This window comes from Corythoichthys intestinalis, chromosome 17, assembly GCF_030265065.1.
Source record: "Corythoichthys intestinalis isolate RoL2023-P3 chromosome 17, ASM3026506v1, whole genome shotgun sequence".
Taxonomy (NCBI): Eukaryota; Metazoa; Chordata; class Actinopteri; order Syngnathiformes; family Syngnathidae; genus Corythoichthys; species Corythoichthys intestinalis.
This window is the reverse complement of record NC_080411.1, coordinates 32,418,945-32,439,180: the sequence shown is the minus strand read 5'-3', so window position 1 is coordinate 32,439,180 and position 20,236 is coordinate 32,418,945. Positions and strand designations below refer to the sequence as shown.

General features: G+C 39.5%; 1 protein-coding gene across 1 annotated transcript in view; it reads right to left on the bottom strand.

The window, feature by feature from the left end:
* The window catches only part of nup155 (nucleoporin 155), a 50,716-nt gene extending 33,207 nt beyond the window's left edge, over positions 1–17,509 (bottom strand). The window contains exons 1-12 of the mRNA XM_057818645.1: positions 17,364–17,509; positions 16,961–17,130; positions 11,141–11,278; positions 9,062–9,158; positions 8,922–8,992; positions 7,799–7,891; positions 4,783–5,046; positions 4,625–4,698; positions 2,930–3,021; positions 2,734–2,831; positions 2,401–2,568; positions 2,237–2,337 (exon numbers count right to left, since the gene is read on the bottom strand). Of these exons, the coding sequence (XP_057674628.1) occupies positions 2,237–2,337; positions 2,401–2,568; positions 2,734–2,831; positions 2,930–3,021; positions 4,625–4,698; positions 4,783–5,046; positions 7,799–7,891; positions 8,922–8,992; positions 9,062–9,158; positions 11,141–11,278; positions 16,961–17,102 (1,338 nt within the window). The 5' untranslated portion in view covers positions 17,103–17,130; positions 17,364–17,509. The remainder of the gene's footprint in view (positions 1–2,236; positions 2,338–2,400; positions 2,569–2,733; positions 2,832–2,929; positions 3,022–4,624; positions 4,699–4,782; positions 5,047–7,798; positions 7,892–8,921; positions 8,993–9,061; positions 9,159–11,140; positions 11,279–16,960; positions 17,131–17,363) is intronic.
* Between the last annotated feature and the right edge of the window lie 2,727 nt (positions 17,510–20,236).

Here is a 20,236-nt window from a genome sequence, read left to right as displayed (position 1 = left end):
AGGAAAACAGGGCCAGGGATCACATTAAGGTAGGCATCTTTTATCTTTGTAATATAAAAGAATATCTAAAATGCTGCATATAATTTACTGTTTAAGTTGATAGTGAACAACTAGGTAGTGAACTGTTGCACTTATTTTCAAGTTTTGACATTTTCTACAATATGCATTTATTTTTTAGTTAATTGAAAAAGAATGGTAGTTATACGATTTCAATATATGTTCATGTTGTTTTCTTTGGGGTAAAATTACAGCTCTGTTGGATATAAAAAATTGGATGTGCGTCATTAATCTCGGTGTGGCACACTGATTGACAAGAAAATTTGAAAGTGGCACTCCACACCAAAAAGGTTGCTGACCCCTGCTCTATAGGATGCACTGCAGGGAAAATAAACATTTAATCATGAAGGTTCACTATGTATGTATAATACTGTATAGCTAATACAGATACATACAGCATGTGTTGCCTTCATTATAAGGCTTATATAAGGTTGTAATTTTATTGTGGCTCCAGATGTAATTGTTTTTTGGTCCATAGGGCTCCTTCAATTTTTTGGGGTTGCCGACCCCTGATCTAGGCACATTGGAAGCTACATTCAGCTCTGCATGGATTTGGCCAAGTACCTGGTCTATTGGTGCGCAGCAGAGCTGGGAATCTTTGGGCACCTAATGATTCGATTATGATTACGATTCAGAGGCTCCGATTCGATTATAAAACGATTATTGATGCAACCCCCTCCCTTTTTTCTTTTTTTTTTTTTCTTTTTTTCTTTTTAATGTTTTGTACATTAGTTCCAAATTTGTTCAAAAATCCTCTCAGGCTAAACCAAACTACTATTTCAGTATCAAGTTAACATATAACAGTAAACAAATATACAAAAATAACAGTAAATAAAATACTCCAGTCCCCATTCTGTATCAGCACCTATAAACTACATTCAATTAATTTATTGTTGTGAATCAACAGTTACAGTTGTTATAATTGCTCCCGTTTTCCATATTTTCCCTTCTGTCTACTTTTGACATGTCAAAGTTTTAAAACTGTTTCATCATTTAAAGATAGATTCAAGACAAGATTTTGCCGATTTAGGAGTATTTTAAATAAAAAGTTAATTAGATTCGCTACAACAGAGCCTTCTAGAGAAGTCTACTGCTTTAAGATGGCGGCTGTTTACTAACGCCGGCAAGTCCGTCATTTCGCATCTCTGTTCAATAATACATGTTCTAACACCGCTGTCGTCTGTCATTTTGCATCTAGTTCTACATATATATGATATCTACTGTAGCCGTTTCTTTGTAGCAACTAGCAACCAGGCGTTGTTTGTAGCGGCTGTCGGCCGCAGTCAGGTATGATTGTTTTTTTTATCTAGCGGCATGAGTTGAACATGATATTTACTCTCGGTCCGTTCCTCATTGCCTCCCAAAGACCGCGCTGACTGTGTTTTACTTCCGCTTTACCTGGTATGATTCAATAATCGGAATTTGAAAGTTTGTGAATCGTTCTCGAATCTTCAATGGTCGAATTGGGAAAAATCTAAGAATCGGAAATTTTGCAAGCCTCTAGTGCGCAGTGTAAAAGGATGAGCAGTACGCCCTAAACAGTGAGGTTTTCAAGTGAAAGGAGCACATAAAAAATCTTCTCTTTAGCATATTTTCCTGCGTATAAAGTTTACTAAATTAACAGTTAATATCCCTGTCATCTGTAAAAATCATCAGCTATGAGTTGGCCGAGATATTTAGCCCCATTGCAAACATTCAGAGCTTTTTTTCCCCAGAAGGAACCGAGGGAATACAGCCCCCTATCTTCTTTAGAGCATACAATAATAATGCTACTTTTCTCTGCATTGTATTTGATGTCAAATTGGTCACCAAACAGAGAACATATTGAGAGTAGCTCCTGTAAAGCAGCACTGCACGGGGAAAGCACCACATCATCCGTGTAAATGAGATGGCTAATGACAGTACTTCATACAACACAACCAGTTCATTGAACAAATATGGTGAGAATTCCTTCCTGTCTCACACCATTACTTACTTTAAAGCAGAGACCGAGCTACCCAATTTAATGTGAACAAGTTGATTTACATACTAGAAAGCTAGACTACGGAATATATATTTAGCCACCCCCTTTGTGTCACAATAACAAATAATCAAATGAGTTCTAGCACAAGAGACAATGCAATGCCATAGAGCGGGAAGACCATTTGTAACTCATACTATAGTGCCCTGCTGCACCAACCTGAGTCTCCATCAAAGGTTTCTTGAAGGGGAAAGAGTCATGGTTAACGCACCAAAGGAGGTCATTGTCCTCAGTCTCAGAGGCTGCCATCAGTAAAATACCTGTGGGTGATCAGAGATTATTCATGATGCTCGATAAAGAAACGCCGGTATATTACAGTTTACCTTTACTGTGCAGCGCCTTGTGGACTTTGGCGGGTTTCTGCAGCGTGGAAGACGCAGAGAAGCCTGGCGGTAGGCGGACGTGAACCAGAGAGAGGAGGGATGGTCGGGCCAGCAAGTGTTTTTGTTGCGGCGGTGCAAAAGGCGTAGTACTGAAGTAGAGACGCACACCTGTAGAAAATAAAACCCCAGAAGGGTAAATATAGTTTACGAAAATACATGCAACTGCTTGTCTTTTGTGAATTAGGCCTACAGCTACAATCGAAAGCCAAGTACCCACTGACAAGCAAAATTTGAGCATTTTTTGTGCTGTGTATTATATGCTGTTCTCTTTACCTGCGTGTGTCACAGCAAGCAGATGACAGTCAGATGACTCCGATCTGCTGATCACAGAGATCTGGACAATAGGCTTGAAGACAGAACGATCAATCGTCCTTCATGGGAACAGTTTAAAAATCAAAATTAGTTCTCTTGGGTTTGAAATATTAGGATGGACTGACAGTGTGAACTGTGCTTCATTGTGCAGGTATACCTGGCAATGTTTCCTGCAGCCGCAACAATGCTATTTTGAGACATGGTTGCTACGCGACTCATACCCTGGCCATCAGCACCCAGGTCATACACCTGATAGAGAAAAGACAGTGTTTTAATCCAAAGTATAGACAATTACCGCAAATCTATGTTTCCATTCTAATATCAGACACAATCAAAAATTTACTTTAAAAATGTATTTGAGTTGTACAGCTTGAAAATCACAATAGCCGCTTGCACACTGTAGGAACTATCCGCAGTTCCTCGAACCTTTTAGGGGACGATGGTGTCATTTTGCGTGTTCGCACATGTATGAACTAGGGACCTGGAACTTGAGTTCCGAGAAACATGGGTGGGGGTGAAATGCAACATCACAGCAGTCCCTATCAGGCACAGTATACATGTGCAAACACGATTGCCTGGCAAAGAATAGTTCCTATCACTGCTGGAGAGGCCTATAGTTAAAGGAACTATGTATTCAGGTTCCTACTTCCTACATTCCGAAAGTGGTTAATAATGGTTTAAAATGTTCTTAAAAGGTTTTTTTCAGGCATTACTTTTAACATCACGAAAAAAAAACAGATAATTATGTATACTTCTTATGACATTTTTGTTTGTTGGTATGCTATGATGACATTTTGAGTTTCAGTTTATTTACACATCGTATCATGATACACACAAGAACATAGTCATATATACAAGCAGTTCATCTGACAAGATGCATGAAAGGGACACCCCGAATAAGCTATTTAAAGCTTTTAGTAGGGGCCCAGTCAAACAGCATACACGCATACACATATTCATACAATGACATACAATTAGCTATGGAACATTTCAACAATCTGATTACATCGGATTTGACATGTGATACCTTAGTAATGTTATTTCAAAGACAGCATATTAATTAAAGCATACATTGCAAGGAGGTAAGTTTTCAGTTTTTTTCTTAAAAATGGAGATGGAGTGTGACATTTTGTTTCGTCCAGTTCATTCCAGATCTGTGGTCTGCACACAATGCCAAAGCTTGTAGACTTTAGCCTTCTATTTTTCCCTGTGATGTGATTTTTTCTTCTGGTAGTATATGTGTGCTGAGGAGTATAGATTGGGATGAGATCACTTAATTTATAGTTTAGTTTATGGATGACCTGATACATTACGTAAGCATTTTGAAAGTAGCTGTGTTCTTTTAGCCTCAGAAGGTGGTGATGGTGAAATATTAATTTAGTTGGAGCATTGAACCCGGACCATGTTATGGCACATATGACTTTTTTCTGTCGTGTTTCAAGCTTTTTTAGATAGGTTGGAAATGTGTTGCACCATTTGATATTACAATATTGTAAATGTGGTTCATATAAAGATTTATACTGGGTGAGAAGTGCCGATAGTGGGATGCAATGTCGCAGTTTAAAAAACAGAGCAGCATATTTCGACAGTTTATTTGTGAGCTCATCGATGTGTTTTTTAAAATTAAGGTACTCGTCAATATGGATCCCGAGGAATTTTGTCGAGCAGACTCTTTCAATGGTTTCTCCCTTTATGTTTAAACAGATTTTGCTAATGTAAACACCTTTCGATTGGGAAACATTCTTTATCTTTGGAGTATTTTGACAAAAGGAATTGTTTTATATTGTGAAAAATCCATAACTATTACACCGGTTATGGATTATTTACACTACACTTAGAAATACAATAATACCTGAAGGACTCCTTTCTCAGAGCGTGTAAACAGCGTGTTACGGGAATTGTCCACGGCAATCTGCATAATTGGGTCTGGAACGCATATTGGATTAGAGGTGGAGATTTGATGACAACATACTAAGCTATTTCCTTAGTGCAGGAATCCTCTGTTCTTACCATCTTCAGAGAAGGAGAACTGGAGAATAGAAGGGACAAGGAAGGACAGGGAGCTCTTGGAGTGGTTGATCTTGCGGCAGCGTTGACTAAGCCAGCCCGCCTCTGCCTGGTAGGCAATCTCGTACAGGCAGCCGTCCTTGCCTGCCATGAAGATGCGACCCAGGTCGGTGGAGGTAATCGAGACGATGTAGGTGTTGTCGGTGGGGATTGAGAAGAGGGGGTCTGGCAGCATCTGCATGCCGCCTGACATGCTGTCGTTCAGCCCTGAGACGAAACAAAAAACTCCTCAAAATGGGACTAAAGTTTCATTTTTCAACATTAATTTTCATAACCTTGACTGTCCTTTGACCAGGTTTGCGGGACAATTTGCGTTGAAAGTGCCCAAAATGTCATTAAACCATTTCAGTTGATAATTTTCTTAGCCCTTGTGCAAAAGTCTGATTCACACTCCTACATTTGAGTGGAGGTAATTTGCATACTCTTTGCTCTGGAGCGAGTGTGTCGGTGGGAAGGTCATGGGCGTTGGCATGTAGTAACTGACACGGAGAAGTGGACTACAATCTTGTTAAAAATGACACCGAGCTTTGCATTTTCACGATCATAGTAACTAGGGATGTACCTATCCTATCACGTGATCGGAAATCGGGCAGCTCGCACCATTTTTCAGAGGATCGGAATCCAGTGAAAAGGATCGGGTTTTTAATTCAAAATAATATATTTATTTTTTTCTGCTTCATGTTCGTAAGCCTCTCACTCTCTCCTGCTGCTTTTCTTGGTCACCAGTGCAGCTGGCATTTGGGACTTAACGATAACAATGATTGAAATGGTTTGTAACTCTGATCTAGGGAATGAAGGCTGTTAGCTCTACGATCAAAAGGGACAAATGTGTTAATCATCGTTTAGTTAGTCTTCGTTGTCGAGAGGGTGTTCTCAGCAGCGTGAGTGTCAACAGCGAGAGTGAATTTGAGCGGACTCACAGATATAATATTGTGGAGAGTGATTAAAAGTATGGCGTTAAACGTAATGCAATGAAAAATATGGGTGCACCTACATTTCGCGCTGGTGCACCTTAAGAAAAAAAGTTGCAAAAAGTAAGTGTGGGCCTTGGCAATATACAGTGGGGCAAATAAGTATTTAGTCAGCCACTAATTGTACAAGTTCTTCAACTTGAAAATATTAGAGAGGCCTGTAATTGTCAACATGGGTAAACCTCAACCATGAGAGACAGAATGTGAAAAAAAAAAAAAAAAACAGAAAATCACATTGTTTGATTTTTAAAGAATTTATTTGCAAATCATGGTGGAAAATAAGTATTTGGTCAACACCAAAAGTTCATCTCAATACTTTGTTATGTACCCTTTGTTGGCAGTAACAGAGGCCAAACGTTTTCTGTAAATCTTCACAAGCTTTTCACACACTGTTGCTGGTATTTTGGCCCATTCCTCCATGCAGATCTCCTCTAGAGCAGTGATGTTTTGGGGCTGTTGTTGGGCAACACGGACTTTCAACTCCCTCCACAGATTTTCTATGGGGTTGAGATCTGGAGACTGGCTAGGCCACTCCAGGACCTTGAAATGCTTCTTACGAAGCCACTCCTTTGTTGCCCTGGCTTTGTGTTTGGGATCATTGTCATGCTGAAAGATCCAGCCACGTCTCCTCTTCAATGCCCTTGCTGATAGAAGGAGATTTTCACTCAAAATCTCTCGAAACATGGCTCCATTCATTCTTTCCTTTACACAGATCAGTCGTCCTAGTCCCTTTGCAGAAAAACAGCCCCAAAGCATGATGTTTCCACCCCCATGCTTCACAGACGGTATGGTGTTCTTCAGATGCAATTCAGTAGTCTTTCTCTTCCAAACACGAGAACCTGTGTTTCTACCAAAATGTTCTAATTTGGTTTCATCTGACCATAACACATTCTCCTAGTCCTCTTCTGGATCATCCAAATGCTCTCTAGCGAACCGCAGACGGGCCTGGACATGTACTGGCTTCAGCAGGGGGACACGTCTGGCAGTGCAGGATGTGAGTCCCTGGCGGCGCATTATGTTACTGATAGTAGCCTTTGTTACTGTGGTCCCACCTCTCTGTAGGTCATTCACTAGGTCCCCCCGTGTGGTTCTGGGATTTTTGTTCACCGTTCTTGTTATCATTTTGACGCCATGGGGTGAGATCTTGCATGGAGCCCCAGATCGAGGGAGATTATAAGTGGTCTTGTATCTCTTCCATTTTCTAATAATTGCTCCCACAGTTGATTTCTTTACACCAAGCGTTTTACCTATTGCAGATTCAGTCTTCCCAGCCTGGTGCAGGTCTACAATTTTGTCTCTGGTGTCCATCGACAGCTCTTTGGTCTTGGCCATAGTGGAGTCTGGAGTGTGACTGACTGAGGTTGCGAGGTTTTATACCGATAATGAGTTAAAACAGGTGCCATTAATACAGGTAACGAGTGGAGCCTCGTTAGACCTCGTTAGAAGACGTTAGACCTCTTTGACAGCCAGAAATTTTGCTTGTTTGTAGGTGACCAAATACTTATTTTCCACTCTAATTTGGAAATAAATGCTTTAAAAATCAAACAATGCGATTTTCTGTTTTTTTCCCCCACATTCTCTCATGGTTGAGGTTTACCCATGTTGACAATTACAGGCTTCTCTAATCTTTTCAAGTAGGAGAACTTGCACAATTGGTGGTTGACTAAATGCTTATTTGCCCCACCGTATATCGCAATGTTATTTTTTTCTAATACCGTTCAGGCCTAATTTATATATATATTTTATTAATTTTAAGGGCTAAAAGTCACCAAAAAAATCCAGAAATGCAATGGCGTTGCCAAAATATACAAAAAATATATGTGTTTTATACTTCACAGCACTCCTAGAAAAAGCGGAAGAGGAAGTACTGTAAAAAGTTCAGTACTGTAACTTGTTCGGAATTTTTTTTTCAATTAAGAAATTTTTTTTAAATCTGGTGACTGGGATTGCAAAAATATGCAATCGGGACATCCCTAATATTAACTCACCAGCGTGGCCCTTTGGAAAGCTCAGTCCCAGGATTGCCACATCCACAGATGTGGCCAACACAAGCAGGTAATGGATGTGAGGCTGTAAAATCCCTGGAAAGATAAACCCCAAAATGAAACATCTCGTTGAAAAGGAACAAAACTATCAATGAGGCTAGGTTTATACCGCAGGCCTTAATGCACAAATCAGATTTTATTTTATGTTTTTCCGACTCAAGTGAGGCATTACATTGATGATCTGAAAGGGGCACGTCGCATAGAAGTCGGCTATTTCAAATCCAATCTAGGTCATTTTCATATGTGGTTTTAAATCCAATCTGGGCCACATTTTTCCACAGAATGTGGCTGCAGTCTGAACCATCAAGTAACCCAAATCGGAACTAATTCGAGCTACCGCTGATGATGTGAATTTGTATTGCTTAGCAAAAGATGAAGTAGCGCGGGAAATAAAAGTAATCATAGGAGGAGGAATGGAACTCCAGAGAGAGTTAAGTTCAACAATAGTCCTAGACATCTGTGCAAGCATTCGGCTACTTCCATAGCCCAATGGTTGAACATAAATTCATGGACAGCAACGTCACAGACCTCCATGATAATTATGCTAGCATATGATTGCACTTCTATTTCTACATTTGCGCATGCGGGTCACTTCACTATGCGCAATTTTGTGACGCGTCTGTTATTGGTCTTCAACGCCTGCGTGACACTTTTCGGGCCGCGATTGAAAATGGTACTCTGAACGGGCATGCAAAAAGATATGACCCAAAAAAATTTGAATTTCTGTATTAATCCCTTCAGAGCCGCATTTTTTCTGATGGGGGGGGGGGGGGAATCATGTTTTTATTGGTTAATGTTAATGTGTTTTTAACGAGAGATGAGCACTTTACGTTATCTCTTTGGTCAGCCATTTTCAAAGAGCAAAAAATAGCAAAGAGCCAAACCTCATGATTTGATTTCGATGGGTATAGTTCCATCCAATCATCTCCCAGACATGGCAATAGCAACAAAATTCAGTGTATTTATTGGTTTAGAGACCCGAACGTGTCATGTCCTTTAACAGCATGCTTAGGTCTGAAGGGGTTTAGACCTGCAGTATGAACCTAGCCTAAGTGTTTCCACATACCTTGCTTTGGTTTCACCAGCCCGACTGCCAAGATAGTTTCGATGAGCCCGTCGAAATAAGCTACGTCTCCCCTGTGAGGCATATTACATCAAATAAATCAGGAGTTGCACCTTTCAGTCGCTTACTCCGATTGTACTCACCCATCCTCATAATTCCACATGAAAATGTCATTGTCGATCGTGAGCCAGGCCCGAGAAATCTCAGGAAAAACGCCCATAATGCAGTTGAACTGCATATCTGCATATTCCGTTAAGGGGAAACATCAATGCCCGAGTCTTCCTCTATTTATGTGATGTTATATATAGACAATTATTCACTGAAAATTCGGTGGCTAAAAGCTATTGAACGAAAGGTGCGTTTTCGATTTCTGTCCGATACATTTTTTTCCCCGCAAAAGAAAGCAGAAATGTTTGATGAGGACGTGAGCAAAAACCTTTTAAAGTCCGACTGTAACGTCACAGGGTACTTTACTGAATGATATTGGACTTGATTTAGCCACAAACTGCAGTCCTTTTGTTCTTAAACTAAACCAACATAGCCAAATTAATCCCAATTTTAAGGACATGACTTCAAATAAACATTTCACACGGTGCTGCCCATGATTTGGATCGCAGCTATGGTTCGCAGTGGCTCTTTTAAAGCAACGGTCCCAAACTTTTTTGTTCTGTTTTGCACGATGGAACATTTCCAGCCAAAAGTTTTCACTGCTTTCCTGTAGTTCGGATTTCCATTTATGTTGCACCGTAAGGGTGTAATGGTACATGTATTTGTATTGAACCGTTTCGGTGCGTGGTACTCTGTTCGGAACAAAGGCGTACTAAACGAGTTTCTGACGTAAAGTAACCCTTACTTTTCGAGGCTGTGAGTCGATCGGGTTACAGTTTCATTGTGTAGATTATATTTACTCCGTCTTCTCTACTATATAGAGGGCCAACACGGTAGGACAGTATAACCCAGAAACTTCAACGGCGCGACAACGTGGCCGCCGCAAGAACGCAGTGAAACGCGGGCATTAAAGTCAATCAGCCAATGCAAACCAGTCGCAGTGCGGCCGCGTGTTAGATGCGACAAGAACGGCAGAGTTTATTATTTGATGCGAGACGCGACCCTCCTGTGTCAATACTACTACCGGTAGCTAGGATCGGGCAGACCGGAAGTCACTCGTGTAAAAATACGGTGGATCCGGTCGATTTTCAAACTAATATGCAATCGTAACCCACTTTTTGAGTCCATCAAATCTCTTGAGTGGTAGATCGGGGCACAGTTGACTTGTCTTTGTTGATTTACTGATGTCTTCCCTGCTATAATAATAACCAACACGGCTCCGTGTTCAATACAAAACCCTCCTACCACAACAAAACAAGGAGGAACTAATATTCACATAGGAACTAAAGTTATACAAGATAAAATATACAATATAAATGAATACTATATCACATTTGTAAAATATAAACATAATAAAATAAATAATAGACCATTTAAATAAAATAAATTGAAATGAGCTAAAACACCTGGAATTAAATAATAAGAATAATACACAGATCCTGCTTACACAATTAAATTTATTAATTTCTGTGTGGCGTTTTAGCTTGAGAAAATCCACCAATAAAGCTTTTGAAAACTGTTCATAAGAAAAAAATAATTCATTGAGGCATTTCATTTGTGAAATACATGTTAAAATCTTTGTCATTGGGATTGATTTTCTCTTTAGCACAGGACTTTTTTCTTCTTTCAGAAAGAAAGCTGACCAACACACGGGGTCTGAAAGGCAAATTGTTGTTGGATTATCTTTAAATACCCGCCACTTTTTTTTAGCAGAATTCTAGCTTTGTATAGGCTAATGTTCCTATTGTTGAAAGCACAAAGGTGTGTAATAAACAACACGCACATTTATATTTTGCATTTTCTTTTCTTACTGTACCGAAAATGAACCGAACCGTGACCTCAAAACTGAGGTACGTACCGAACCGAGATTTTTGTGTACAGTTGCACCCCTATTGCACCGAGTCATACACCAAAAGTGCCACTTGATAGTTATAATATATTTAAATTGTCTAACTTGTCACATAAATATTACGGTAAGTTATAAATGTGTCTACAGTTCCATGAATCTTGTATGACCGCCAGAGGGCGGTAGTGTCAGCACCACCGTCTGACAGTCAGCATGGATGAAACAGAACACGTCTTTTGCAACATGAAATTTATAGCTTGAAGGATACGGCTGAATTGCTCCACCAGCTCTGGGGGTAGCGGGACTCGCCGGACTGCACTGAGCTCCGGCAGGTTAGGCACACTCAGTAATCCCGGACCCTGGAGCGGATAGTCCATGTCCGACACTCCAGAGACGGAGGGTATATCTGAAGGCAGACATCACAGTGTAAATTTTCACCACAAAACAACAAGTATGACAAATGTCGGGCTATTGAATGTTTCATAAGGTTATCCTATAACAGGGGTTCTCAACTTTTTACAAGTTGGCCACGCCCAAAGCAGGTTCAGTCCAGCAGTCGCTCTCCTACTGGCACCACTAACTCACCCGACATATTACACCCATCGAGTACTTAACCTACGGACGTAAAAATTCACCATGCACTGAGCATGAGATCGATATTAGGGCTGGGTGCTTTTGCGTCAAAATTGGGGATGACAGCATCACACCTTGTAAGGGAGTATTTTCCGAATAAGGAAAAGTTGTAAGAAAGAAAAAAAAAATAATGTACATCAATAAAAACTTTTCATTGTTCCCCATCCAAAATAGTCACCCCTCCCCCCTACATCGATCTCATCAGTAACACAAAACACACATTCCTAAATCTTTATTTGTAATTCATTATTCTTTATTTGTATTAGTCACCCTCTTGAAATATTCGCCTATTCGACATATTTTGACAAAAAATGCATATTTCCTCAGGACGCTGGCCACCGCTTCTAAAATTAACTACATCCTAGTCAACCCTTTAACACCTGGGCCTATTTTGTCTGATTTTGCATGCCTTTGAGGCTTTGATGTTGCCTTTATATTTCAAAGAAATAATTGTTCACAATGGCCTGGTTAGGTCCCTTTTTCAGGCCACCATAACCATCATGTCCAAACTGTTGTTTTCTTCAATGACCAATTATGATCAACATTTTGGACCCAAGAATACAAAAAAAAAAATCACTAAATTTTGTGTCAAAATTTGCAATATTGATGTCCTATTGACAACCAAACATGCTCGACGCACCGTTTTGAAGCTTGATAATATTTATTCAACTTGTTAGGATTATCATTCAACAACAACAACAAAAAAAAGACAATAGTTTTATATTTGATAATTCAACAGAAACAGCAGGTACGGTCATCGGCGTTTTTGGCCTTTACACATACTATGGTCAAAACAGGTTATATACAGTTGATCAACATTGCAAAATAGTGGGAATATATATATATCATCTAACACAGTGGTCTCAAACCGGTCCTCAAAGGGCCGCAGGGGGTACTGGATTTCATTCCAACCAAACGAGACAAATACCTTTTCACCAATCTGGTTTCTTAGAAGTGTAATCAGTTGATTGCAATCAGGTGCTGCTTATGTTAGTAGAAACCTCATTGGTTGAACTGTTTGTGCTGGATCTGTTGGAACAAAAACCAGGACCCACTGCGGCCCTTTGTGGAGTCGGTTTGAGACCGCTGAAGGGTTTGGAGGATATCTCTTGTGGAGGTTATCAAAAGTATACAATCAAGCTTCTTGAACGCACACATCTATATGGCGGAAAACACAGACAAGGCTGAAAAAGCAGTTTCTGCTCTTGCACCCCTCTTTAAAATTTTAAACCAAAAGAACTGTTGTGTCTGATAGAACAATATGTCTATATGCTGCCATAGCAGATTCATGGCGCATTAAGCCCCCGAACTATTTTCAATTTGTCCGTTTTACCCTGGAAACCCCCATTTACAGACGACACGCAACCGCTTTTGTTTTAACCTAGGCATTAAAAAAAAAAGTTATTATATTTCTTCATCAAAATGTCTGTCATTTTTATCTTTGAATTATTGATATTTAGTTTAAAAAAAAAAACGACTTTAAAAAATTATTCACTCGAATATTTTAAACTTTTAAACAAATTACATCACAATGAAAAAAATGGTGTCTGTAAATAAGTCACGGATATCTACGATAACTATGGCTTATTTTTATTTTTGTTACTGTCCCATTTCCCCCCGATATGTTAGATAATCGATCCAAAGAAAGAAAAATTGAAAAATTTTTTTTTAAAAAAACGTTATATATTTGAAAAAGAAAATCTCGACTACTCCTTGATGTCTGAGATTTCTGCATTGCGACCCTTGTTATATTACCATGTTTCAGCCCTAAAATCCCCCAAAAATCTGGCTGTGGCCATTCACATCTTGCCTGGTATACCAGACTCACCGCTGTTCCAGCAATTGAGTCTGGCGACCATCCGGCGGATCAAATTTCGAGGGCTGAGCAAGCCACAGCAAACAGACAGCGGAGTGGACCAATCGGCGACGGGCAGACGTGACGTTGTTAAAGCAACAAGTAATTAGCGTGAGCGGAGAATGGAGAAGTTTACAGGGTGACCCAAAAAAAAGTTTACACTCAGTTGACTGCTTGTTTAAAAGCCATTGAAACATATCTAAATAGGTTGTCATGGTTAAGTGATACATTAAGGTCACTCAATGCAGCTGGTAATCTCTCGTCTCTACAATTCCTGTGCTTCTGCTGAAAATGAAGAAAACTTTAGCTGTACCTGAATTGCTGCGTGCCGGTCTGACACCTACTGAGATTGCAGCAAATCTGAGAATATCCAGATGTGCAGTCTACAAAGTTAAAAAGAAGCTGAAAGATACTGGAACAGCCTCATGAAAACCTGGGTCTGGAAGTGACGATCTGGGCGGACCAAAAAGTTGATTGACAAGGTGATATGTGGCCACCCCTGAGTCCAGATCTCAATCCCCTGGATTATAGCATATGGGCAACTGTGGAGGACAGTGCCTGTAAGAAGCCACAAACTTCTGTGGCAGCCTTGGAGAGGTCCATTGTTAGATTTTGGGAAAAGATGACAGCATCCTACATAAAGAAGACCTGTCAAGCGTTCCGCAGGCGCCTGGAGGCTGTTGTGACACTTAAAGCTGTAGTGTGAACTAATTTCTTCACATGCCAAATAGGGTCACAAGTAAAGTAATTAAACATTGTCCACCAAATAAAGCATGAAAAAATAATTTATATGTTGTATATTTGACAAAATAATCGCGTTTCCGAAGTTCGAGCCTGAAAGGGGACGAACCCGGAAGTGATACGTCACACAGATACATACGGCCGCCAAACAAAGCCCTTCAAACAATGATTTCAAACAGCGATATAAGCGACAGACCGAGCGCAAGGGAGGAGATCCAAGTTTTTGAAGAGTTGGAGGAAGAAGAGGACCTTGGAATTTTATGTTGGATCTAACATGTATTAGCCAGACGCTAATCAGAATGCAAACAATGTACCTAGACTACCTGACATGGAATGGATACAAGCCCATCGAGATTACAACATTGGTAAGATATAGGCTGTTATTATTTTTATGATTTGAAGATGCAGGCATTTGCACATAATGTTATGTTTTTGTCTATCTGATGACATTGTTAAAAAAAATAATAATCAGACTTCATGTTCATTTTGGCAGATCCGGCAGCTCTCGTGCATATAAAATAATAATATAAAAACGTTGGGGGGAAAGAAGGAGATGAGTCTTCGATGGCTTTCTCCACTTTATTGTGGCAACAATAAGAAAACAAAATAATAGCGGACTGCCGCCACATTCGACCGCGAAGTTTTGCTTCTCGCCGATCTCCTCCTCACCTCCCACTCCAGCGTCTCTTAAACGGATTGTGCATAGTGTCTTGTTATGAACTTTTTGTTTACAAATGTATCGAACACACGACGCGCTGACAACCTTGTCTCTTTATTAACACATGGAGCAGTTCTTATGGAAAAGTTAGAACACAGCTCGGCACAGCTCTCGGCAGGAATTGGCGTCTAATGGCGTGAGGAAATGTAGTTTTTTCACACAAGCGAACAGATTACAAAGCGACACTTCAGTGTCGTCCCGAGACTACATTTCCCATGATTTACTGCGTGACCTGCGCGCTCACTGATTCGCTGCGAGACTGACTCAATGGCTACGCTAAACCAACACGCTATTTTTCAGCTGTCACCTGTCAGCGGCTCTCATAGCTTATACTGTTCAATTCCACAACAGTAGGCAGCTATGCTTTGACAAAGTCATCAGTCATCTATCCAAAAATCACACTTACTTTTTGGCAAATCCTTGATCATAACCAGACCGGTTAAGGAAGCAGGCATCTTCGAAGTGTTTGCAGGAGAGAACACTACTCGATGATGGCGTGAAATTAATTCGCTTCGTGCGAACGAAAGATGTCCATTTACGTGCCCTGCTATCCTTTGGCCACTCATGCAACTTTTCGTTTGAGCGAGAACAAAACATCGCCACACACCGCTGTGGCATCTTACCGAGAAGCAATGCAACAAACAATACTGTTCTATGGCGGACTTCCCTCGCACGTCTAGGTATGACGTAATTTCCAAAGATTGCCGAAGAAAAGCATTTTCGTTGTCAAGGGCGTTGCTATGGGTTAAACAAAGAATCTGGAAGGGTTGCGTTAAAAAAAATAATGAAAATATGCTTATAATTGTTTAGCCATTGATATTATTCAAAAACATGGTTGGCCAACCTTACTTCAAAGTTCCCCTTTAAGGGAGGACATATTGAAAAATACATGTTCTTTACAATAATGTATAATTTGTGATTCAATTCTAATCTGAATAAACATGGCATTTAAGTTGTATTATGGCAGTGTAAACTTTTTTTTGGGTCACCCTGTATTCAACATGGCTAGCGCGAGCTATGTTGACTGTTGTCAATGACGTGTTTCGATGTGTTTTTGGTAATTTAAAACTGGTTTTACCGCGGATTTGAACATGTTCTCGGCTCTCCTGTTCGCCACCTGTGTTGTAAAGGCGACTTTCGGCGCGCAAGAGTGACGTTACTCGTTAAGAAAACGTCACGCAAATAAACGAATCTGACTGGACGGTTGATTTTGTATCTTGCTCGAGAGGCCGTTAATGGGCTGGGTCCCAGACTATTTCTCACAGTGTTTGAAAAATACAGGGAGAATAGTCTGGCTGTGCCAGGCAAATTCACATCAGTGTCTTGACACTCAATGACACATGCTACATGGAGTTTTTGGATCGAAACGAGGTAAGTACTCGATAATATCTCATTAAAATCATGGCGTCTTTCATTATGCTCTCACATGCTCTCATCTCCAGTTAGGGTTTTGCTGTTTGAATTTTTTTTTTTTTTTAAACACCCTCCTGTTCAAAATTTTTTTCCCCCATAAAATGGAGATTTTAAGCTTTCCAATGATGTATCACACATGCATATAGGACAGTTTGGCCAAATTTGGGATTTCAGAGCAGAACTTCAAGTCACCTGAATGTTTTCCACCATATATATATATATTCACTATTTTGCACTGACTATAACCTGTTTTGACCATGGTATGTGTAAAGGCCAAAAACGCCGATGACCATACCTGCTGTTTGTGTGGAATTGTCAAACATAAAACTACTCAGTCTTATTTTTTTCTGTTGAATGCTTATCCTAACAAGATGAATAAATATTATCAAGCTTCAGAACGGTTAGTCGAGCATGTTTGGTTGTCAATCAATGGGACATCAACATTACAAATTTTGACAAAATATTTTGGGATTTGTCTTTTTTGGTCAGAAATGTTGATTATAATTTGTCAGTGAAGAAAACAACAGTTTGGACATGAAGGTTATGGTGTCCTGAAAAAAGGGACCCAACCTGGTCACTGTGAACAATTATTTCTTTGAAATATAAAGGCAACATGAAAGCCTCAAAGGCATGCAAAATCGGACAAAACTGATTAAAAAAATAATAATCATTAACTTAGAATTGGACCGCTTTCTGGTACTCTAGGCTTGGTGCCTATCGTGACTTACTATGAGAGGGCACGCTGAGAAGCTCCGACAGGTCTGGAAAGCAGCGGTCATCCTGCAGGTGTCGGTCGACTAGACGGGCCGAGCTGTCGAGCGCCTCGACGAGAGCAGCGGCGGGGCTGCTGGCTCCGGCGCTGGACGGCATGGCTTCAGACTGCAGCTGACCGACGAAACTAGCCAGCAAACGGTCAATTAGACGAAAAAATAAATCAAAACATACCGCGTAGTGTGCGTCACTTGATGTTTTATTTGGAGATGACGTGGGTGACGTGAAACTAGTTTGAACAAGTTAATGATTAGTTTACGGACTTTGTAAAATATTCTAAAAATAAGTGCTAACGCGGAGGCTAAATGCTATTACGGTTGAAGTGTATGGGTGCCGTTCTGTCTAAGCCCGCCATCTTACCCAAAGTTGACTGTTTCTTGCTTCTTAGTAAATTTGTTGCTGGAAAGTAGTTTGTAAATTCAGTAATTTGGGTCAGAAAAAGAAACGAAGGTATCATAAAATCTGATAAACATTGGACCGGCTACCCGCCAACCTCATGTTCGATCGCAGAGGTCATAGGTTGTACTTCCGGGTTTAGATTATTTTGTTTTTTTTCTTAATTTTTACAACAAAAGAAATTAACTCTTATGTACAAGAATTGTTTCTAAATCTTTAAATGAAAGCTTAGGATAATTTTACCCTGAAATAGAAGCGTTTAATTAGCTTATTTTGTTAATGTACAAATCTGTTCAAATATTCTGTACTACGGCAAACAAAAATATGCAGTTTTTATCAAATGCGATTGTAAATAAACATGGTATTGGCTTTTTATGATTTTGAATTTTTAATAAAAATTAAATGTTATTTGAACTTGGGTCCTAAAAATTGAACATGGCGGACATGGCAAACAAGTAGGAAGTAGCGTATTATTTTGGAGAGTGTTGGTTATGTTTTTTTGTTGGAATGTTGCACATATGTGAGCCCGTTTTTGTTTGTAAATTTGTATAAAAGTGTTAATAAAAAAAATAATAATAATTTGTCCGTTTTACCCTGGAAACCCCCGTTTACAGACGTCGCGCAACCGCTTTTGTTTCAACCCAGCCATAAAACAAAGGTAATTAATGATATTTATTATTCAAAATGTCTGTCGTTTTTAGCTTAGAATCATTAGTTAATGTATCATGTTTCATTTAAAAACAAAAACGACTTTAAAAAATTCTCACATATTTTAAACTTTTAAACAAATTACCGGTATGTCACAATGAAAAAAGTGGCGTCTGTAAAAAAATTTACCTCATAACTATGGCTTCATTGTATTTTTTTGTTACTGTCGCATTTTCTCCGATATGTTAAATAGTCGATCCAAACAAAGATAAATTGGAAAAAAAAAAAAAAGTTTAAAAGGGTAAATATATGAAAAAGAAATCTCGACCACTCCTTGATGTCTGCGATTTCTGCATCGTGACCCTTGTTATATTACCATGTTTCACCCATAAAATCCCCCCAAAAATCCAGCTGTGGCCATTCACAGCTGTGTATTGACACTCAGTGATACATGCTACATGGAGTTTTTTTGGATCGAAACAAGGTAAGTACGCGATAATATCTCGTTAAAGTCATGGCGTCTGTAATTCTGCTCTCGCGTGCTCTCACCTCCAGATAGCGTTTCGCTGTTTGAATTTTTTTTTTTTTAAATGCATTCCTGTTCAAAAATTTTCTTCCGCCAGTAAATTGAGATTTTAAGCTTTTCAATGATGTAACACACATGCATATCGGACAATTTTTAAAGTTGGCCAAATTGGGGTCTCGGAGCGGAACTTCAAGTCACCTGAGTGTTTTCCGCCATATGGAGATCCAAGTCTTCCACCCAAGCACAAGTGATTACACGCTATTTTAAGGAAAGCAGTCGGATAACACATATTCTAGGGGTGCCCAAGTCTGATCCTCGAGATATCTCACTCCACCAACACATCTAAATCAAGTAATCAGGATCGTTATCAGTAGCGATGGCCAATGAACCTTTTGAAAGTGCATTAAGCTTCATTACTAGTGCCCTCTCCTGGCAAAAACCTAAACTGCAGGGGCTCTTAATGCATATTTTCATTGTTGTTGGATGCGCACAGGAAAGCTGAATTTGATGTGCTATTTCGTTATCTGCTTAAAATAATCGCCTCAATCACTTTTTGTTTGTTTGTTTGTTTGTTTGTTTGTTTGTTTGTTTGTTTGTTTGTTTGTTTGTTTGGGAAACATGAAATACTCGAAGGATGTAGCCAATTTTTGCTGAGGGGCCAGCATCCTGAGGAAATGTTTGAGGGAAAAAAGTACAAATTTGTCAAAATATGGCTCAGGCAAATATTTACAAATCAAAATTCATGAATGCGTGTTTTGTGTGACTGATGAGAGCGATTGACGGTGTGCTTGTTTAACTATGGCCATCATGTCGGATGGGGAACACTTAATTTTTTTTTACTGTGGTAGATTATTATCTGAACTTTCTTGCTCACAAGGTACAGATGATGCTGGAGTGCATCAAAAAGTTTTGGGAACTGGAACAGATGAGGGTACACATGTTGATGGTTCTGCCAGTAAATGAATTGGTTTTCTGATCTTCCCAGTGGTGGATCAGTAAAGCACCTCCATTGTTGCATCTGAACCATCTCTGTTCAGAGTATCTATACTGAATTTACTTTTGTTTGCTATTTAACTTTTTAAAATTACATTACCTGTTACGTAATAGACCGCGCACGTACCTGACACGTCATATGTCATATGATTATGTTTATTAAATCTATATGGGTAACTGACAAAGGGTGAGCAATCAACAATACATACCAAAAATGAATATAACACAAACACAAATATTCAAAACAATATATATCAAAAGAAGAAAATAATGAACATTGCGGTTATCCAATTATTAAGATTTTTACAGATATTGAGCGTTTTTTCTGCTTTCAAATTCTTTGATTTTTTTTTTTTTTTTTTTATTCCCTAAAGACTTATATAGGAGAGAGCCTTGATATGAAAGTGAAAAACTGAAGGTAACAGCTTGCTAAATTCACATTTATGGAGGTAGAATTTCGAGCTGGATAGGTGATCTCGATGACCCGACTTGGGCACCCCCTGTGTAGAATTTGCATATTCTTCCTGTGGTTGCAGGGGTTTCATCATACCAGAATGGCAGCTTCATCCCACATTCCATAAACATGCATATTAGCTTGATGGAAGACTACTTGTGCTTCCAATTTTTCCCTGATATTTAATGGCCACCAGTCATAGTTGTACCCACAGGT